This window comes from Ambystoma mexicanum, chromosome 3p (genome assembly GCF_040938575.1).
Source record: "Ambystoma mexicanum isolate Mex_15411 chromosome 3p, UKY_AmexF1_1, whole genome shotgun sequence".
Taxonomy (NCBI): domain Eukaryota; kingdom Metazoa; phylum Chordata; class Amphibia; order Caudata; family Ambystomatidae; genus Ambystoma; species Ambystoma mexicanum.
In genome coordinates this window covers 988089847-988112265 of record NC_090925.1, presented here as the reverse complement: position 1 = coordinate 988112265, position 22419 = coordinate 988089847, and the positions used below count along the sequence as shown (strand labels likewise).

General features: G+C 46.0%; 1 protein-coding gene across 6 annotated transcripts in view; it reads left to right on the top strand.

Moving 5' to 3' along the window:
• The window catches only part of ZHX3 (zinc fingers and homeoboxes 3), a 443788-nt gene that overhangs the window by 378200 nt on the left and 43169 nt on the right, over window positions 1-22419 (top strand). For 4 of the 6 annotated variants that reach the window (XM_069652273.1, XM_069652276.1, XM_069652274.1 and 1 more), the window contains one exon: window positions 305-912. The exons of the other annotated variants lie outside the window; for them this stretch is intronic. In XM_069652273.1, coding sequence (XP_069508374.1) covers window positions 305-342 — 38 coding nt within the window. In that variant the 3' untranslated portion in view covers window positions 343-912. Of the gene's footprint in view, window positions 1-304; window positions 913-22419 lie in introns of those variants that run through there. 6 annotated transcript variants of the gene reach the window in all.

Sequence of the window (22419 nt, the reverse complement as noted above, 5' to 3'; positions counted from 1 at the left end):
ACAGGTGAATGGTATCTGTAAAAGATTAAATGGACTCCTTAAAGAAAGGATAGGTAAGATCAAGATAAATTTGAAGAAGGAATGGCTTCATTGCCTATCCCTTACATTGTTTGCAATTAGAATTCAGCCTGGCTCAGATCACCACTTAACTCCTCATGAGTTGGTGACTATACGCCGCATGAGAATACCTCGTGCTCCTGCCACTCAAATAGAAACTGATGCCCACAGTGTAGCAAAAACATTAGGTGATGAGATGCATGATTATTTCACAAATATGACCGCTAGTATTTCTTTTATCTTTCAGCAGATCAAAAATCGGAGGGAAGGGTCGAAGAAGATTGATGAAGAAAGCCAGATAGTTGATCCTAGTGACTTATTAAAACAGCCTAGTTTACATCCAGGGGATCAAGTTCCTGTAAAATGTTTTTTGCGCACTTAGAACAAACCCCACTTGGAGGACCGTACCTAGTGGAGGGTGTCGCTCCCACTACAGTGAAACTCAAACGAAGAAGGGCCTGGCTGCACCTGAATGACGTAAAACTCTACGAAGGAGAGACCCCTACCCCTCTGGCACCGGTTAACAGCAAAGCAAGAGAAGAAGTTCTGCGCATGCAGACGAGATCGTCTACCAAAAGCCAAAATAACGACTTACTGAAATAAAGACACTTTGAACGTTTAAATAAATTACCAAGTCTAAAGGGACAGAATGAAGAACTTTTGCAGCAGTTACAGAATTATTCTAGATAGGCGTAAGAGACGACGTGTTGGTGAATCGAATGCAAAGAAGAAGAGCAGATGGCACTTTGTAATCTATAACAATAAAGTTGCACACATTTCAGTATGCCGTTTTTACCTACCTCCTTCGTTCTTACCCAGCTCTAGTGAGACGACACGTTGATGCTGTTACATTCTTTTGAAATCATAAAATCATTTTTATTATTTTCAGGACCATCATTGCAATCATTTTACAATTCCTATTATAAAAAGTGTGTTTTTTTAAAAGTAATAGAAATGACATGTGAATTAAAAAATGGGAATACTTCAAGTGATAAGACATATGGCCAGCAAGAAGATCGATTTGTCTCTTTGGAATACTTTTGGTAACTTCATTCTGTACAATGATTTGTCTTTTCTTCCTTATTATTATGGCATTTCGTCATATAAATATTAAAAATGTAGATAAAGTGTTGGGCAATGAGACATCTATTTTTGTCCCTAACAAAAGCACAAGTGATATTTTCCCTGATATTTCAAGGCTAATTGTCCGACTCAAGAGGGATGCTGGGGAAGATCATGAGAATATAAATACATACTTTGATAATTCATCCCATTTAAAGAATAACATGTGGTATCGGCACATGAAGGAGGTAGGGAGGAGAACATCAGATGAAAACTGTTACGTGTGTTCTCTCATCCCTTATGCCACAAGCACAGGCAGAACATTTATTGCAAGAGATTCATCTGTACATGATGCAAGGTGTTTCAGCCATCTATCAGCTTGAACAACGAGAGGACAATTTGATGGAAGATGGCCACCCTGCGATGAAGGTCGAGAAAGACATTCTCATGTGAAGATGAATGCATAAAAACACAGAAAATGGAAAAGGACCCCGATTCGAAAACTAGAATGCTTATTTACTCATTCATTGGTATGACCGGAGACCAGATAAGGATTGTTGAACAAGAGAGACTGGGTTGTGCAGACAGATGGTAGATGCCAGGATTACTAGAATGCTGGGAAAGACCTCTGCTATTAATATATGGACAAGTAGCAACCAGTACAGGGTGGGAAGACGGAATTCTAGCATGCAGTGCACACTTATTGATGACACCACCTGTACAGATAGTGCTAGAAGTGAATGACGAATGCCTGCAAACATGGGCCAAGTATTCGAAATTACTAACATGGGTTGAGAATGTTGCCTATGAAGAATACCACATTATGTTTCAGAAACAAAGACCTGACCAAAGTTGGAGAAAACAAAGGATGGAAGCAAATAATTGATGTACGAGGAATGAATGGCAGAACTGCCTTGCTGATGGACTATTACTGGGTCTGTGGATCCAGAGCTTATATGCATAGATATGGCAAAGATATGGATTCCGATGAAACCAAAGTGTGAAGAAGATTGAGAAGGTGGTTGAGGACTCGACCAGAGGGGGGAATGTAGAGAGCCAGATGTATATGTCATCTTTAGTGCCCGCCCCCTCACCTCTGTCATATTGGAAGAACAAGAAAGCACTGTGTGTGATACCAGGTATCATCCCAATATGACCCTTAATCATGCTGTTCCCATCTTCATTGTGTATCCAGGCTTGCAACATTATGTGTTAGTACTGACTTCTGCAATTGTATTCGCTCTCTCACCACTGAACATAGAAGAGCTATAAGTGAAATCAGACGAGAGTAAAGTGACGTCATGAAGAAAAGACTCAAGGATGTATTGAAACGATAGACGCATACTTAAAGAATCAAGATGTAATTGAAGTAACAAGAGAAACATGTTGCAAATATGAAGAAATCATATACACCAAGAAGATAAGTAAGAAGAGAATCAGCAAATGTATATATGCATAAACGCAAGGTAGATGAGACGTATATAGAAGCTTGCTGCAGGAGAAAATATAATGTGAGTAAAGTGGCCGCGATGGAAAGATGGACTTCGGTTTCGTATAATAGTAAGCTAAGAAGCGTAAAGGAGGGAGACCAAGGCTGCAGAGCTGACGGATGCTGAAAAACAGCTTTGTGCTAGCAACAAAGAATATCTGGCATGGGATCAAGGATGCCACATCAAGAGGTAACTGCAAGGCACAAGGGGAGTTAAAGAGGTTCAGCTAGATACACATGACATATTTCTCTTAGATTAAGTAAAGGAGAAAACATGTGCAAGTGCCAACAAGACAGAGAATCCAAGTCTCCAGAGGCCAAGAGGAGTAATAGCACTCAGCTTAATTGAATTAAATAGCACTAAATAAAAGATCGAAACTGACAGAATCGTGGTGCAAGACTAGAAAACAAGGCCTATTCATTAAGCTCCAACTTAAGATAGTGATGTACCTACACTTTGTTAAAAGTGCCAAGAAAGAGAACAGTCAGCAAGGTCAACTACAGAGAAGAAGCCTTGGCTTAGGGCCTAACTGATGAGAGATGGTAGGCTAATTGATCAAGTTGGCAGTGGTCTGACGTTGTTATCCGCACCTGGGTTTCGCTTTGCTTACGTGCTGCTGACGAGCCGAATGTCCAAGGTTGGGAGAGAATGCCAACCAGTCATGAGGGTAGCAGTGTACCATACATTGTTGCAGAAGCCAATCCATTGCTGCTATTTCTGCTATTAATCTGTATTATACGTAGTAAGAGGTAGTTCAAGGCGTGCCTACCTGATAGGGAGTAGCCAATTATTAGATTTTTTTATTGAGCCTTTGTTAGGCACCTATACAACCCAGTGGTGTTTCCAGGCGCCACGAGGCAAAGGAGGGAAGGGAACAAAGGGAGTAATTAAACAATAGTCAAAAGTAGTGAATAATCAAACAATCGTGGTCCTACTAGGCCTTGTGACATTTGGACATGCAAGTGCAGTGATGGGAGGGGCAGGGCAAGGGGGGGACGTGTGTGCATGTGCTGGTGTGAGCCCTGGGGGTATGTGCCAAGGAGTGCAAGGGTAGTAGACCACTGGCTAAGTGCAAGGGCGGAGGTGTCTCATGGGGGGCACCTCAGTCCCCGGCAGGGGGCCCAAAGGGAAGTGCTGGTGGGGGAAAGGGTGTTCTTGTGTCGGCTGGTCAGAGAGCTTGGTAACCTGTGGGACTCATGAAGGACCAGGCCGCCAGTCTCTGTGGCTGTGGGGGGATTAGAAGGGGAAGGTAAGTGGGAAGGAAGTAGAGAAAATAAGAGTTTTGAGAAGTTTCCAGAACTTAATGAGGTCCGGCTCAAGTTTGAGAGGGGCAGGGAGGCGATTCCAAAGAGATGCGCAATTGGAAGAGAGAGAGCTGCCCCCCACTGTTTGAGCTAGAAGAGCAGATGGCTAGAGCAGGGAGCCATTTGTGGAGAGATAGTTGGAAATAGTGTGGTCCTAGGTCCCAGAAAGCCTTGTGGATTATGCAGAGGGTCTTGAATTTGATCCCTGCGGGCCACTGGGAGCCAGTGGAGAGATTTTAGTGCTGGTGAGATGCCGTCCCTGGGCTTGAGGCCAAGGATAAGTCTTGCAGCCCTATTCTGGATTAAGACAAAAAAAACTGGGCTTACGGTTACAGCTGGTCTGTTGGGCGACTCCTTCGACCTTAATTAAGTGCAAAAAGATCCAAAGTGTAAACAGGGATCAATAACCCCTCTATTACTGACATTCAATGATCTGTCACAAATCACTGGACCGACGGTAAGCCACAAAGAAACCCGTCAAAAATAGTAAAGAGAATATGCAAAAGCATAATAGAAGATCCAGGACCTTGCGCCTTATTTAAGGTGATTGTAAATGTATTTTATTATCTTTTCAAAAAAAAGTTGCCCTTATAATATCACACGTGTTTCGGCCACAGACGGCCTTTTTCAAATTAGGGCTAATATGTTGAACCACACTGGGGCTCACTGACTTCTTATTCACGAAAAATGTATTGGGTTGAATCCCATTGTTATTTGACAAGGGAAGTAGTCACTTGCGTCGGATTCACTTGTTCCCATGTGTGGTTCAACATATTAGCCCTAATTTGAAAAAGGCCGTCAGTGGTCGAAACACGTGTAATATTATAAGGGCAACTTCTTTGAGAAAAGATAATAAAATACATTTACAATCACCTTAAATAAGGCGCAATGTCCTGGATCTTCTTTTATGCTTTTGCATATTCTCTTTCTTATTCTGGATTAGTTGAAGCGGCGGAGGGAGGAACGAGGCAGATTGAGAAAGGGGCTGTTGCAGAAGTCCAGTCTGGAGAGGATCAGAGCTCTGGAGACATTGAGCTTCTGGGGAAAGGTAAAGAAAGGAAGAATGCCTCTAAGGAGAGGACACTGAAATTGGGCCTTCTTGGCAAGGTCCAAGATGTGAGGGGTAAAGGAGAGAGAGGAGTCGAAGATGACTCAGATGTTTGGCCTCGCTGGAAGGTGAGGGCCCAAGGAAGGCGGCCAGAGGGCAGAAGGGAAACACGGCGCAGTTGTCCCTATCAGAAGGATCTCAGTCTTACTGGCATTAAGACCGAGATCATTACCAGCACACAATGCCTGAATAGCAGTCAGACAATCGGGAATGAAGGAGGAGGAGGTTGTAGAGAGAAGTTTGAAGGAAAGCTGTGTGTCATCGGCATAGCACTGCAAATTAGGAGAGGAGTAGATATTTAAGAGGCACAGGGAGAGGATAGAGCCATGAAGAGTGCCACATGTAAAGATTGAAGCGCTGGAGGAGAAAGGGCCAATTTGTACCTGGTAAGGGTGGTTAGTTAGGAAGTACGTCAGCCAATCTAGTGCCTGGTCTGTGATGCAGAGGGTGTCAGGGAGCTGTCTTGTGAGGATAGCATGGTTCACTGTGTCAAAGGCAGAGGAGAAATCAAGGAGAATGAGAGCAGCAGGAGAGTTGGAGTCAAGATTAGCGAGCAGATCTTCACGGGTGTTCAGGAGAGCATTTTCCGTGCGTATGGATGCCCGGAATCGTGCGTATGGATGCCCGGAATCCAGATTGATGGTCATGGAGGCAACCAGCGAGGTCAGTGTGACGGATCAGTTGGGGGAAGACCAATCTTTCCAAAAGTTTGCCCGGGAAGGGGGTGGTAGAGATGGGTCAGTAGTTAGCCGTGCAGGAAGGACCACCAGACAGCTTTTTTATGAGAGGGTGCACAAGGAAGTGCTTGAGGGATGAGGGGAAAGAGCCAGTGGCGAAGGAGTGGTTACAGAGATCGGCTAGAGCCAGAGCGAGAGAGGAGATGTCTTTAAGAGTTCTGGAAGAACAGGGGAGCACCTGTTTCGATGTGACCTTCATAGAGCAGACAACTTTAGAGACCTCATCAGGTGCATTGTGAGAGAAAGAGGTGGGGTGGGGGTGCTGGAGAGTGAGGACAGGATATCCTGAGCTCTAGATGAGAAATGGGAGAAGAGGGCAGTGCAGAGAGACTGGGAAGGGATGTAGAGACTGCATTTGGATTGGCGAGTTCTTTGCAGAAGTTTAGTCATATTGTTAGTGGCTCCAGAGATACAGGCTTGAATGTGGGCCCTCTTCTTGGAGCGGACTGAGAAACAATATTTCCTGTGGAGCAGGCGACAAGGCAGTTTGTCAGCGGATGTGCCCGAGGTCTGCCACTTCTGTTCGGCAACTCTGCACTTATGTTTCAGCGAAGATAGATCAGAGTCATACAAGCCATTGCACTTGGAGGCAGGCTTCAGGTGGATCCTCATGACAGGGGCAAGGATGTCAAGGGTATTGGAGATGGAAAGGTGGAGGTTAGCAAGGACAGCATCAGTGGAAGAGTCAGAAGCAGGGGTGGGAGGGGGATGAAAGAAGTGAAGCAGCGACTGGCACTTGCTTCATCGGTCGAATGATGTTGCCGGCTCGGACAGAGGGCCGAGAAGCCCAAGGCAGGGGGATGGGGGAGAGTGGTCAGTCCAGGAAAGGGGAGTGGTGAGCAGGTTAGATATAGGGATGTCTTCAGAGATGAAGGCATCCAGAGTGTGTCCAGCTGAGTGGCTCGGACCGGAAGGAAGAAGGGGGAGGGAGTCGCAGAGGTCATGGAACGATGAAGTGGCAGATTCAGGAGAGTCAACGTGCATATTGAAATCTCCAAGGAGGAGGAGTTTAGAGGTTGAAGTCAAGAGAGAGGAGGCGAGACCAGCCCATTCGCAGAGGAAAAGAGAGATATGGCCAGGACGACTGTAGATGGTAGTGAGGGTAAATGAGAGCGTGGGAGAGACACCAAGCCTACAGACCAGGTATTCGAAAGAGGAGTAGGATTGAGTAGATATGATAGAAGTGGGGAGCCACTCAAAGAAAATCAGGGCCACTCCACCTCTGGACAAGTTGGGCCTGGGGTTGGAGAGGAGCTTATAGCCCTCGGGAAGGCGAGTGTCAAGAGCAGTGACAGAGCTGGCGTTAAACCACGTCTCGGTGTGGGCGAGGATGTCGAGGTCGATGTCTTCAAGAAGGAGACAGATGTCCGAGGAGTGTTTAACAGCAGAACAAGCATTTAGGGTAGCTAATTGAAGCTAGTTGAAATTATGTTATTAACACCTAAATAAAGTATAATTGTATATGTTCTCTTAACCAATCCCTCCTTTCGATAGGTTTTTACTGTTTGCCTCGTAGGATGATGTCATAGCTGATGTACATCAAGGTAAATATCCTTTGTGTAAACGAAATGTAGATGAGCGCGTGAGCTGCAATCTGTTTGTTCAGCCGGTTTCCCTACTTTATTTGAGCTGATAATAAAGTAGTATTTTGGCGTATTCTTTGAGTCTGTCTGGTTATTTGGGTCTGGAATAGTTTATTGGTAATTCCATCTAGCACTTGGAACGCTCTAGGTGCGACTTCACAGCTTCCTGGTGAATATCATTGTACCTGTATTGTTTGACTAAAACAGTATTTTACTGTCTGGGATTAGATGTGCGGACTAATTCAGGCTGACAGCTAATTGGTGCACTTTATTAGAACTTTTAAAAAAAGAGTGGGCCCGGTTCACTTTAATTTGTGCATCTTTAAGTAGGGAGAGATGGTTCTCCTTCTTGTGGCCAGAGCTTCAGAAATGTGAAGGTCACTGTATTCACAAAGATTAACTCCTTTTTTGGGGGTTGTGAGCCAGTGCAGCCTTATCCCTTTCATGTTAACATGTCAGCCCTTTCAAGTCAAGCCCCCTGTTCATTTGGGGCCAGACACAGCCTGTGAATTGTGCCCTGTTCAAAATGTCCTCAAGGAGCTCTGTGCTGGGTAACCAGGCCTTACATTTTCCTGACTTTCTTGACCTGTACAGTGACACCACCTGTGGTTCCATTGGACAGCCTGCCCAACTGTTCTCTGTGCTGCTCACCTTAAGGGGCAGTGTGGTCATGTTAGGTAAGATTTTCATTTGTGATAGATCTTCCTGACCTGTTTCAACCCCAGTACTTTTTTGCTGGACTTGGTGATTATTTTTCCCTTATTCTTAGGTGACTGGGAATCTTTTTCCCCTCTCACCTAGTCTTTTACTCTTTTTATGGGTGACCTTTTTATATCTCTCCATACTGTGTGATTGGAGTTATAGTTTCCTATAAATTTGAACTGAATGTAAAGTACTCTGGTAGCACACAGCATTTTAAATGCAGTGGCTTCCTTTCATTTCTCTTTAATGTACTTGGGTGAACTATTGGCCCCAAGTGGTAAAGTGTGATTTCCATCCCCTTTACATTTCATATAGTGAGCCAGCACACCCTTCCGTATGTGGAGTGACTGAGGAAATACAGTGTATCCTCTTGCTTACTTATATGGTAACCTTTTTGTTACAATTGCAAGTGTACTTGAATGGCTGGTGGCAGTGAAAATACTTTTGACATTTAGTCATAATTACTCGCAGGCTGTCAAATCAGCTGTGGTAAGGCACAGAAGGGCCACCATTCTGATAGAATGGTGGGCTCCTTCTTTTTTCGCCATTTGTTTGCTTGTTGTTACTTGAGTCTTGTTCTGCCGGGCCAGGCGGGAAAGACCCTGGTTGAAGTTTTTTCTTCGCCAGGAATCCTTTGTATTCCCTGCAGAGGCTCCAGAGTGTCTGAGAAGGCAGGGAGGAGTCCAAAACTCTGCAGCCCTTTGTCTTTCTCTTTGCCTGAAAGGAACCAGTTCCCACTGGGGGGCTTGCTGTCCTGATTGGAGAGCCAGACCACCCCTTTATGTAAACTGCAGGGAAAGTTTGCAGAAGTTGTGCTGTAGTTCCTGATAAAGACTTTGATTCTGGAAGCTGCTGACAAGTCAACCAGTGGAGCTGAATTCGAAGAGGGAGATGAAGAAAATACGTCTGTAGTGGTGCTGCTGTGTAACCAGAGTCTGATGTAACCCTTCCTTCCAATCTAGCTGGGGGTCCCGAATACAACTCCTACCCATAGGCTGGTGAGATCCACTAGTCTCGGGAAGACATGCAAAACGAGCCATCCCTTGATGTGCGGTGACCTTCCTGGACTGCAAAACGCCAACACCAGGGGACCTCGAGCCTGAGTGCAGTGCATGGTTTTCCAGAAGTCTGAATCCTGCTGAAACTTTGGTGGACTCCTGCTGGACCTCCAGAGACACGATTCAAATCCCTGTAGACCCCTCACCAGAGTAAAGGACAGAGAGAGTGAAGAGAATGTGACCAGCATTATACATCCTTCTTCTGGTTGCTGTAAAAAGGTGCTAAATCCACAGAGATGCAAGAAACCGGGAAGAACCCATTGCTGGAAGCCTCTCCTGGCGACTGCTGCTGCAAGTTCCCATTCAGTGTCCGTTTCTTCAGTCTCCAGACCAAGAATTCAAGGACAGGGTTTGGTGCTGCTGCATGCTGAGGGCATCCACCTAAAAGCTCTTCTCCTAAGGTACTGTGTTGACTTGGGTAATACTTACCTTAAGCCTTACGTGAATCCTGTGAAGCTGAGTGGATGATTCGTGTGGGTGGGAGTTTTCCCATACCATTCGGCCAGACCTAATGCTGGAACGCATATAGGGAACTCTTTGTGAAGTCCCTGAACACTTTTAACTAACTCTAAAGCTAATACTTACTTGTTGAAGAAGATATCCAGTGGAACTCAGACTTTTCTGCATCAGAACCTTATCCTGACCTGTCTACAGCTGACTCCTAGACAACTAAGGTCCCTCTTCTTCCTCTGAGAAAACTCCTGCTATAGACTAGGCAAGGACTACAAAGACCTCTGTCTTAAAAACTATTACAAGTGTAAAGGTCCTTACTTGTAAATGAGTTAGTATTGTAACTGTAACTCTGAAATAGAATATGTTACAACGTGTCACAGAAGTTATTACTTACCTTAAGTTGCTGGTTGCTTCTTTAAAAAGTATATAGAATAGTGTTCCACTCTTCTTAAAAGTACTTATGTTGGTACTGTTTTATTATTCTTAACTGAATGAGTGTAAAAGCTTACCAATAGGGTTACCTACCTTGAATAATTGATCATTCTTAAAGTGTATTATTGGGTGTTGCTTTCCCTGATCTGCCTAGTGCATTTCTAAAACAGTATTGTAGTTAATACGTACCTATGAATTGCTGGCTGCCCTTCTTAAAAGTATACTAGGCTACTTACTTACCTTGAAATACATTGGGCCTCAACCTTCGCCCCCTGTGAGGTTGCCATTAAGGCACACGTGAAGGGGGAGCTCGCAAAGGGTGTACTGGTGGGCTATTATATGTCAGCCCCGTTATAGCGGCCAATTATCCCGACGTCAAAACCCAAAAGAAACTTCGGACATCACATTACATACAAGAGACCACTGGAAAAATTGCTCAATGAAATTTGTTTTATGCATGACACAAATACTTCAGTGACACCCCCTCCCTGCACCCTGAAATGTATGCTGTTAAATACAAGATCACTCCTCAAACATGCCATTGAGGTAGCCACAAACATAGAAGAGCGCAACTTGGACATCTGCGCCCTTACTGAGACATGGAGTCAAGAGGCAGCAGGTCCATCTCTGACACTGGTCATACCAGAAGGATACTGCATGATAAGACAGGATAGAGCTGACAGTAAGGGGGAGGAGTTGCCCTGATCCTTAAATCTGATTTAAACATTTGGGAAAATAAAGTTGACGACATCCCAGGGACTGAACTCTCCCTAGTAAAAGTAGGTATTGGCGCAGAAACCACTCTGAACATCTTATTATATAGTGCTCCAACCTCAGCTCCCAACTTCCTTACACAGTTGTGTAACTATCTCCCATCTATTCTCAATCCTAACACCAAACTGATTCTCTTAGGAGACTTTAAACTTTGGTTGGGTAGTGAACTGGACGCCAGTGCAGGGGTCATGGAGATTGCTCTTGACTCACTGGGCTTTTCACAATTCATCAGAGTGCCTACACATACAAAGGGATATACCCTAGACTGGGTCACCACCCATAATCTTAATATATCAGATATTGAAGTTACTCCATGACACTGTTCGGCTCACTTCTGTATCTACTTTCAGACCTGCATCAATCTCTTCACGAAGAAAATGACTGAGACTAAGGTACTCATACCAGTCAGAAGAATCTGACCCTAAAGAATCTTAGGATTTGGGCACAACCCTGAATGTAGAAATCCTTAACATGGGAAATCTAGAGAACATCACGGACACGCTTGTTAAGTCCTTGAGAGCTACCACAGAGACCCTAGCTCCAATAAAGGAAAAACGCCAGATGAAATATAGAATTAACACCTGGTTCAATGATAACCTTATGGAACTTAAGGCTACAAAAATGTAATCATTCTATGCTTGGCAGCAGTGTCGTGAAGCAGCCAGCCTGGATGCCTATAAAAAAGCGGCACCCATATATAAAAAAGCGATTCTCGTAGCGAAAAAGGAATCACTGAACAACAGAATCATGAATGCCACGTCGGACAGTAAAAAGTTATTTAAAATATTAAAAGAAGGAGCTGCAAAAGGGCCCTAATCAAGATCCCATTCTAAAAAATGAGACCTGGGGTTCAAATATTCCGTTAGCCATGTTTGATGAACTGGAAAAGATTAAAGAGAACATTGAAGAGAAAAAATTATCCTTCAGTAATAAAGAACTTGAAGTGAATTCCTATACCTCTCCAAAAAAGGATGAGAAGTCTCAGGCCTTCAACTTTTCCCCAGTTTCGGAAACAGAACTTTCCAAAATCATTGCAAAGCTCAAAACAACCAGTTGCAAGGTGGATCTCTTTTCCACCTTGATCATAAAGGAATGTTCATTCCTACTTATCACAGCCCTCACCAAATTTGTTAACACCTCTTTCGCCCAGAACCATGTTCCTAATGATCTTAAAAACGCCTGGATTACTCCATTATTAAAAAAGCCAAAAACGCTGCCCGTTGACTAATACCAACTATAGACCCATTTCTAATACTCCTTTTCTGTTGAAAATTCTGAATAATGCTCACATTCTTCATAAATACCAATCTGGTTTTCGCCAAAATCACGGGACAGAAACCGCCCTTTTAGCTCTAAAACCCGAGCTGCTTCAGGCTTCGGATGATTTACAATCATCCCTACTCATGATTCTAGACCTCTCGGCAGCCTTTGACCTGGTGGATCATTCCATCTTGACCACCAGGTTAAGGGATACGGCTCACTTCTCAGTCCAGGCCACCCAATGGGTCACCTCATTTCTTTTTTTTTAATCAAAAAATGTATTTGATTTTGAAACATGAATAGACATTACAACTAACACTGTGCATTGCAGGGGAGGGAACAGAAACATAGAGGGTAAAACAACACAGGCACCATCAAGTCTTCGATGCAGGACCTCATGAAACAGTTTGTGCGTATTGGGTTCGCTGGCCCGGCGTCGCCTCGTCCATTTAGTGCCTGTTGCTTGTGTCCTCACGTCGGGAACTTAGCTATCATCTTCCCATCTCTGCCATATCTTGCTAGCTTTTTGCGGGCATCCCCTTGTCGCGTACATCCTGCGTTCCATTATTACACAAATGTCCACGTCTGTGACCCATTGGTCATAGCTGGGTGTTCTCTCCGATCCCATAGCTGTGCAATGTTCCTCCTGAGTATCGCTGTAGCGGTTGACCAGAGTAGTTTCTCATAGCGGGTCAAATCACATTCGTCGGAAATCCCTAACAGGAGCTGTTTTGGTCCCCTTTGTATTGGCTTGCCCACGACTCTGGATAGTTTGTCACAGCATTTCTGCCATAGGTGCTGTATATTGTCGCATTCCCATATGATATGGAAGAAAGTTCCTTCCTCACGGTTGCAGCGTAGGCATCGCGAGTCCGAGGCCCTGCCCCAGCGGAAGAGTGCCACTCTTGGATAGTAGGCGCGTGTAGGATCTTAATGTCCTGATTGGAGAGCCAGACCACCCCTTTATGTAAACTGCAGGGAAAGTTTGCAGAAGTTGTGCTGTAGTTCCTGATAAAGACTTTGATTCTGGAAGCTGCTGACAAGTCAACCAGTGGAGCTGAATTCGAAGAGGGAGATGAAGAAAATACGTCTGTAGTGGTGCTGCTGTGTAACCAGAGTCTGATGTAACCCTTCCTTCCAATCTAGCTGGGGGTCCCGAATACAACTCCTACCCATAGGCTGGTGAGATCCACTAGTCTCGGGAAGACATGCAAAACGAGCCATCCCTTGATGTGCGGTGACCTTCCTGGACTGCAAAACGCCAACACCAGGGGACCTCGAGCCTGAGTGCAGTGCATGGTTTTCCAGAAGTCTGAATCCTGCTGAAACTTTGGTGGACTCCTGCTGGACCTCCAGAGACACGATTCAAATCCCTGTAGACCCCTCACCAGAGTAAAGGACAGAGAGAGTGAAGAGAATGTGACCAGCATTATACATCCTTCTTCTGGTTGCTGTAAAAAGGTGCTAAATCCACAGAGATGCAAGAAACCGGGAAGAACCCATTGCTGGAAGCCTCTCCTGGCGACTGCTGCTGCAAGTTCCCATTCAGTGTCCGTTTCTTCAGTCTCCAGACCAAGAATTCAAGGACAGGGTTTGGTGCTGCTGCATGCTGAGGGCATCCACCTAAAAGCTCTTCTCCTAAGGTACTGTGTTGACTTGGGTAATACTTACCTTAAGCCTTACGTGAATCCTGTGAAGCTGAGTGGATGATTCGTGTGGGTGGGAGTTTTCCCATACCATTCGGCCAGACCTAATGCTGGAACGCATATAGGGAACTCTTTGTGAAGTCCCTGAACACTTTTAACTAACTCTAAAGCTAATACTTACTTGTTGAAGAAGATATCCAGTGGAACTCAGACTTTTCTGCATCAGAACCTTATCCTGACCTGTCTACAGCTGACTCCTAGACAACTAAGGTCCCTCTTCTTCCTCTGAGAAAACTCCTGCTATAGACTAGGCAAGGACTACAAAGACCTCTGTCTTAAAAACTATTACAAGTGTAAAGGTCCTTACTTGTAAATGAGTTAGTATTGTAACTGTAACTCTGAAATAGAATATGTTACAACGTGTCACAGAAGTTATTACTTACCTTAAGTTGCTGGTTGCTTCTTTAAAAAGTATATAGAATAGTGTTCCACTCTTCTTAAAAGTACTTATGTTGGTACTGTTTTATTATTCTTAACTGAATGAGTGTAAAAGCTTACCAATAGGGTTACCTACCTTGAATAATTGATCATTCTTAAAGTGTATTATTGGGTGTTGCTTTCCCTGATCTGCCTAGTGCATTTCTAAAACAGTATTGTAGTTAATACGTACCTATGAATTGCTGGCTGCCCTTCTTAAAAGTATACTAGGCTACTTACTTACCTTGAAATACATTGGGCCTCAACCTTCGCCCCCTGTGAGGTTGCCATTAAGGCACACGTGAAGGGGGAGCTCGCAAAGGGTGTACTGGTGGGCTATTATATGTCAGCCCCGTTATAGCGGCCAATTATCCCGACGTCAAAACCCAAAAGAAACTTCGGACATCACATTACATACAAGAGACCACTGGAAAAATTGCTCAATGAAATTTGTTTTATGCATGACACAAATACTTCAGTGACACCCCCTCCCTGCACCCTGAAATGTATGCTGTTAAATACAAGATCACTCCTCAAACATGCCATTGAGGTAGCCACAAACATAGAAGAGCGCAACTTGGACATCTGCGCCCTTACTGAGACATGGAGTCAAGAGGCAGCAGGTCCATCTCTGACACTGGTCATACCAGAAGGATACTGCATGATAAGACAGGATAGAGCTGACAGTAAGGGGGAGGAGTTGCCCTGATCCTTAAATCTGATTTAAACATTTGGGAAAATAAAGTTGACGACATCCCAGGGACTGAACTCTCCCTAGTAAAAGTAGGTATTGGCGCAGAAACCACTCTGAACATCTTATTATATAGTGCTCCAACCTCAGCTCCCAACTTCCTTACACAGTTGTGTAACTATCTCCCATCTATTCTCAATCCTAACACCAAACTGATTCTCTTAGGAGACTTTAAACTTTGGTTGGGTAGTGAACTGGACGCCAGTGCAGGGGTCATGGAGATTGCTCTTGACTCACTGGGCTTTTCACAATTCATCAGAGTGCCTACACATACAAAGGGATATACCCTAGACTGGGTCACCACCCATAATCTTAATATATCAGATATTGAAGTTACTCCATGACACTGTTCGGCTCACTTCTGTATCTACTTTCAGACCTGCATCAATCTCTTCATGAAGAAAATGACTGAGACTAAGGTACTCATACCAGTCAGAAGAATCTGACCCTAAAGAATCTTAGGATTTGGGCACAACCCTGAATGTAGAAATCCTTAACATGGGAAATCTAGAGAACATCACGGACACGCTTGTTAAGTCCTTGAGAGCTACCACAGAGACCCTAGCTCCAATAAAGGAAAAACGCCAGATGAAATATAGAATTAACACCTGGTTCAATGATAACCTTATGGAACTTAAGGCTACAAAAATGTAATCATTCTATGCTTGGCAGCAGTGTCGTGAAGCAGCCAGCCTGGATGCCTATAAAAAAGCGGCACCCATATATAAAAAAGCGATTCTCGTAGCGAAAAAGGAATCACTGAACAACAGAATCATGAATGCCACGTCGGACAGTAAAAAGTTATTTAAAATATTAAAAGAAGGAGCTGCAAAAGGGCCCTAATCAAGATCCCATTCTAAAAAATGAGACCTGGGGTTCAAATATTCCGTTAGCCATGTTTGATGAACTGGAAAAGATTAAAGAGAACATTGAAGAGAAAAAATTATCCTTCAGTAATAAAGAACTTGAAGTGAATTCCTATACCTCTCCAAAAAAGGATGAGAAGTCTCAGGCCTTCAACTTTTCCCCAGTTTCGGAAACAGAACTTTCCAAAATCATTGCAAAGCTCAAAACAACCAGTTGCAAGGTGGATCTCTTTTCCACCTTGATCATAAAGGAATGTTCATTCCTACTTATCACAGCCCTCACCAAATTTGTTAACACCTCTTTCGCCCAGAACCATGTTCCTAATGATCTTAAAAACGCCTGGATTACTCCATTATTAAAAAAGCCAAAAACGCTGCCCGTTGACTAATACCAACTATAGACCCATTTCTAATACTCCTTTTCTGTTGAAAATTCTGAATAATGCTCACATTCTTCATAAATACCAATCTGGTTTTCGCCAAAATCACGGGACAGAAACCGCCCTTTTAGCTCTAAAACCCGAGCTGCTTCAGGCTTCGGATGATTTACAATCATCCCTACTCATGATTCTAGACCTCTCGGCAGCCTTTGACCTGGTGGATCATTCCATCTTGACCACCAGGTTAAGGGATACGGCTCACTTCTCAGTCCAGGCCACCCAATGGGTCACCTCATTTCTTTTTTTTTAATCAAAAAATGTATTTGATTTTGAAACATGAATAGACATTACAACTAACACTGTGCATTGCAGGGGAGGGAACAGAAACATAGAGGGTAAAACAACACAGGCACCATCAAGTCTTCGATGCAGGACCTCATGAAACAGTTTGTGCGTATTGGGTTCGCTGGCCCGGCGTCGCCTCGTCCATTTAGTGCCTGTTGCTTGTGTCCTCACGTCGGGAACTTAGCTATCATCTTCCCATCTCTGCCATATCTTGCTAGCTTTTTGCGGGCATCCCCTTGTCGCGTACATCCTGCGTTCCATTATTACACAAATGTCCACGTCTGTGACCCATTGGTCATAGCTGGGTGTTCTCTCCGATCCCATAGCTGTGCAATGTTCCTCCTGAGTATCGCTGTAGCGGTTGACCAGAGTAGTTTCTCATAGCGGGTCAAATCACATTCGTCGGAAATCCCTAACAGGAGCTGTTTTGGTCCCCTTTGTATTGGCTTGCCCACGACTCTGGATAGTTTGTCACAGCATTTCTGCCATAGGTGCTGTATATTGTCGCATTCCCATATGATATGGAAGAAAGTTCCTTCCTCACGGTTGCAGCGTAGGCATCGCGAGTCCGAGGCCCTGCCCCAGCGGAAGAGTGCCACTCTTGGATAGTAGGCGCGTGTAGGATCTTAAGTTGGACCAATCGGAGTCTTGACAAAATGGTCACTTCCCGGGGGTACATCAGAGCTTCTTTCCATTCCTCTGGTTGTAGTGGTCCCACGTCCCTCTCCCATCTGGTTTTCAGGCTGACCAGTTCAGGCGTGGCAAAGGATGTGATCACGTTGTACAAAGTTGAGGTGACTTTTTGTTTTATTTGGTCCTGGACTATGTTGCGCTCTAGCGGGGTGCATTCTGGCGCGTCGCTGATGATCTGTCGATGTGTGCGTGCAGTGCCTGTTTCAGTTGAGTATAGTGGTATTCCTCTGATGTAGGGAGGGCGAATTCAGAATGCAGTGTTTCAAACAGGGCCAGTTTCTCCTCTCATTACGTCCCCAACTTTGGTGATACGACGCTGGGTCCAGGCGGGCCATTTAGGCAACTTCTGTATTTCGGGGAGAAGACTGTTGTTCCACAGAGGTTGGGCTAGTGTCAGTTTCGAGCCCCATCCTACGTGACAGTGTGCTTCTGTCCAGATTCGTGTGATATGCGCTTCCATGTTGGGAGCTGATGCGCAGCCCAGACCGCAATACAGAAGTTCCAGGGGTGTTGTTATACTGTTAGTGTTGTTCCTTCTGATGTGTGGAAGGTTCTTGTCCCCATGGAGCATGTCATTCACCACTGCCAATTTGCTGGCCCAGTAGTAAATTTGCAGTCTGGACAGCCCAATCCCACCCTCCCAGACGGACCTCTGAAGAGTAGAGAGAGCAATCCGCGGGTGGCCGCCACGCCAAAGTAATTTCCGAAGGATGCGGTCTATTTTGAGGAATTCCTGATGTGGCCTGTGCAGCGGTGCATTGTGCAGGATGTACAGGAACTTGGGAAGTGCGATAATTTTGAACAGAGCAGCTCTGCCCATCAGTTTCAGTGGCAGGGAGATCCAATGGCGAGTATCCTCTGCGAATCTCGTCACGACTGGGTGGAGGTTCAATGCTGTGTAATCTGTAAGATGCTTCGTGATTTTTACCCCGAGGTATTTAAAATGTTCTGTTGCGATTTGGTTGGGGCAGTCCGCAGGACATGTGGCAGCCATGCTATCTATGGGGAACAGGATGAATTTGGACCAGTTCACACGTAGGCCACTGAAGGCTCCGTATCTCTTCAGCATTTGTGTGACTCTTTGGCAGGAGTTGCATGGGTCTTTCAAGTAGATGAGCAGGTCATCCGCATAGAGTGAGACTCTGTCTTCCCATGTCTCCGACCAGCGGAAGCCCTCCCAGAGTGGTGTGTTTCGTAGGAGGATAGCCAGGGGTTCAATGGCAATTGCGAAGATCATGGCTGATAGAGGACAGCCTTGCCTAGTGCCTCTGCCCAGACTGAAAGGGTCCGATTGCCAGCTGTTGACCTTAGTTCTGGCCATTGGGTTTTTGTATAGTAGTTGCACCCAGCTCATAAAGTTTGTGCCGAAACCCATGTGTCTCATTATGTCCCAGATGGCCTCCCATCATCGAATTGAAAGCCTTTTCGAAGTCGATTGGTAACAAAGCCAGCGGGCCTTGTATGCTGTTGGCTTTTTCCAGTGCTGAATGCAGTCTGTAGAGGTTCATGCGCGTCGATATCTGGGGCATAAAGCCGCATTGGTCAGGGTGAACCAGGGTGGGGATGACCTGTTGCAGCCGGTCTGCAAGTATCTTCGCTAATATTTTGGTTTCGCTATTTATAAGTGAGATGGGTCTGTATGAACTGCAGCTTTCAGGGGGTTTGTCCGCTTTGGGTAATACTATTATTGTGGCTTCTCTCAGATCCGGAGATAGGATGCCCCGTTCTCTTGCGTGTTGGTACATTCGCAGTAGGTATGGGGCAATTACGTTGGTTCCCACCTTCCGCCACAGCTCGGCCGTGAAGCCATTTGGGCCTGGGGATTTGCCAGACTAGAGTGCAGACATGGCATTCGACACCTCTTCCTCCGTGACGTCCCTCTCCAGCAATTCTTGTTGTGTTATGTTTAAAGTGGAGGAATTGATTTCCTCTATGATTGAAGTGTTTGCGCAGGTGGTGGGTGTTTTATAAAGCTCAGCATAATAGTCCGCAAAACCCTGTGTTATGTCCTGATTTGACACTAGTGGGCTTATGCCCCCTGTCTGTAGCTGCCGGACATGGCTGTGTCCCTGCTCCTTACGTTCCAGCCATGCTAGCATTTTGCCGGCTTTATCGCCAGTTTCATATACCCATGCCCGCATTGCCGTGTGTGTGTGCCTGGCATTATCCAGTGCTGTGTTTTGGAGCTGCTTCTGTGCCAGGAGTAAGGCTCGGTTCGTACCAGGCGTGTCTTGGATTATGTGCATTTCCTCTGCCTGTTTTACCTGTTGTTACGCTTCGTGTACCTTGAGTAGATATTGTTTCCTCTGTGCAGTCGTCCATGAGATAAGTTCCCCCCCAATACTGTTTTGTAGGCCTCCCATAGTGTCTCGGGGTCTGATGCGGACTCTGTGTTTAGCTCGAAATATGTTTTAGTTGTCTCTTGGAGCTTGTCCACCAGGTCCGGATTACCAAGATAGTAATTATTAAGGCGCCAGCTAGGAGGAGGGGGGGGGGTCGGCCTGGATGTTGTGATTTTCAGTGCCAGCTGGGAGTGGTCGGAAATGCTTCTTGTGCCCTGTGTAGGTCAGTTGATGGGAGAAAAAAGTAATCCAATCTGAAGAGCGAGGTGTGGGCCCCAGAGTGGAAGGAATATTCCCTAGTGTTGGGGTGGAGATCTCTCCATACATTACACAGGCCCAGGGTGTTCGTGAATGTAGCAAGTTTGGTGGGTACACTGGGGTTTCTATTGCGTATGTGTGAGCGGTCCGGGATTGTGTCCATGACTTCATTAAAGTCTCCTCCTATTATCGTGATGTTGGAGGTGTCTTCTGTGATCAGTGGGGAGATGTCGGTGAGTAGCGGCGTTAGTAGAGTGGGTGGTGCATAGATAGCTAGCAGTGTGATGGAGTGCTCCCATAGCGTGCCTGTCGCGTATATGTATCTGCCTCCGGTGTCCTGGGTTACTGTGTTCAGATGGAAGGGGAGGTTTTTGTGTATCAGTATCATGACACCCTGTGAGCCCATTGTAAAGCCTGCATGGAGAGCTAGTCTATAGTTTGTGCGTTTGAATAGGGAACACTCTGTGCCCGCGAGGTGTGTCTCGGACAGAAATGCCACGACTGGTGCATGTCTATTCAGGTATTGCCCTACCAATCGGCATCTGATTGCATTGCCAAGGCCGTTGACGTTCCATGGCATGAGTTTGAGGGTTCTTGCTATGTTGGTATTGGTGTTACGTGATGCTATGTCTGTTTGTGGCTGAAAAAATGTGTGTAGCTGATGGCGACGCTAGGCGCCGGGCTACTTTGCGTTCATGTGCTGTTCCCCTCTTGTTTGACTTTAGTATGTTTCATGCTTGACTGGTCCCTTTCCTAACTAAACACAACAATCCCATAACTTCCCACCCTATACTCCTCCCAACTAGAAGCATCTGTCACCCGAACATTAGAACTACAAGTTGTCAACAGGACAACTTACATAGCACAAACTAAACTTGAGGTTCAGGTGGTTCCCCCTTGAGAAGTATAACTAGGGGGATGCCACCGCTAATGCTGACGTGGAGTGTATTTGTCGGGGGGGGGAGGGGCCTTAATGTGCAGGTATGAGGCGTCCCCGCGACCGAATCGTGCAAGTGTGTGTTACCTTCAATTGGGTGTTAAGGTGTGTTGCAGGTGGATCGATGGTTCAGTTCCTGTTTACTGCCGAGTATCGGGGCTCTGTTGGAGGTCGAGGCGGGGGTCATCCCCCTATGTCTTCCGGTGGGTCTTGTGCTGGTGGCTATCGGGGCGCTCGCTGTTGGTCTGGCAGTGGTCTATGATTCCTGCCCTTCCTTCCATGAGAGGTCGACCAGTCTCCTTCTATGTGTTGTTCAGCCCAGCGCCATACATCTTTGGGGTCATTAAAGTGGACTGTGGTTCCCTTATGGTAGATCTTGAGCTGTGCGGGAAAAAGCAGACCATATTTCACACCCATCGTTTGCAGTTGCTTTTTCAGGTGGTCAAAGGATTCTCTCGCTTTTTGAACTTCCCTGGTATAGTCAGGGAAAAAGGCGATTTTGGAGCCATTGTAGGTTATCGTGCCCTTGGCGCATGCATGTTGCAGTAGTGCGTCTCGGTCCCTGAAGTTTAGAAACTTCGCTATTATCGTGCCCGGGGATGCCCCGGGTGCCGGCCTGCCCGAGGGCATTCTGTGCGCTCTCTCTATGGAGAAGAACCTGGAGAAAGAGTCTGGTTCGAACAGGTCGGTGAGCCACTGCTCCAGAAACAGTTCCATACAAGAGCCTTCTGCTTTCTCGGGTATGCCGAGTATGCGCACGTTGTTGCGTCTAGATCTACCCTCTCCGTCTTCAATTCTGTCCTCCAGCACCTTAAGCTTGGATGTAACGCTCTGGAGTTGTTGTTGCATGTTGTGAATCCCATCCTCTGTGTTGGAAATGCGTTGTTCGGCCGTTAGTTTTTGGAGGTCGTGCCTGAGGAGGGACACATCCATGCTTATTCCGTCCATTTTCTGTTCCATTGATGTGCGGGAATCCGCTATGGCGGCCATCACATCCTTCAGGGGGATCGTATTGTCTGTCTCTATCTCCTCCAAGGATAGCGAGTGGAGGTCGGGAGCTTGTGGCGGATGGTTGGTGTATTAATCCATACTACTTTGGGTAGGAAGTCTTTTGGATCTGTCTTTCCGCATGGTTCTTGTTGCGCCTTGTGGCCATGGGCTTTGCGCGGAGATCCCCTTGCAGCAGCTAAATAGCGGTTTATATGGTCCGCACACTTCTTGCGGTCTATTGGCACTGGGGTTGCGCTCAGGGTCCTCCGTGGCGTAGGGTCCGGTTATGACCCTCGTGACCAGTTCAGTACCAGTGTGCCCCACTAATTTGGTCTAATTCCCTCGTGGTTATTTCGACAGTGCTTAGCCCCTGGTCCCGGTGCTCACCTTCTGGTGCCTTAGCGGAATGAGGAGGTGTGTGCTGGTCCTGCGCCTTATGGGGGGTTCCCTCCGCAACTCGGTGTTATGGTGGCAGCACGTGGGGCTGCAGCCACCCCGCTAGGCCCGCCCGTTGTGTGAGAGGCGCCAGTTGGTATGGATGTTAGGGCTGCCGGGCTCTCCAGGACCGCCCGCTTATTTCTGGAGCGGGATCCAGGCTGTGTCTCACTGCGGGGTTCTTGTCCCACTTCCACAGGCAATGTAGCTGTTGTTCCTGTGAGGCCACGCCTCAGCAGCCGTACGGTGCAGGCCTCCAGGCCCCTCTCCCCAGGTGGT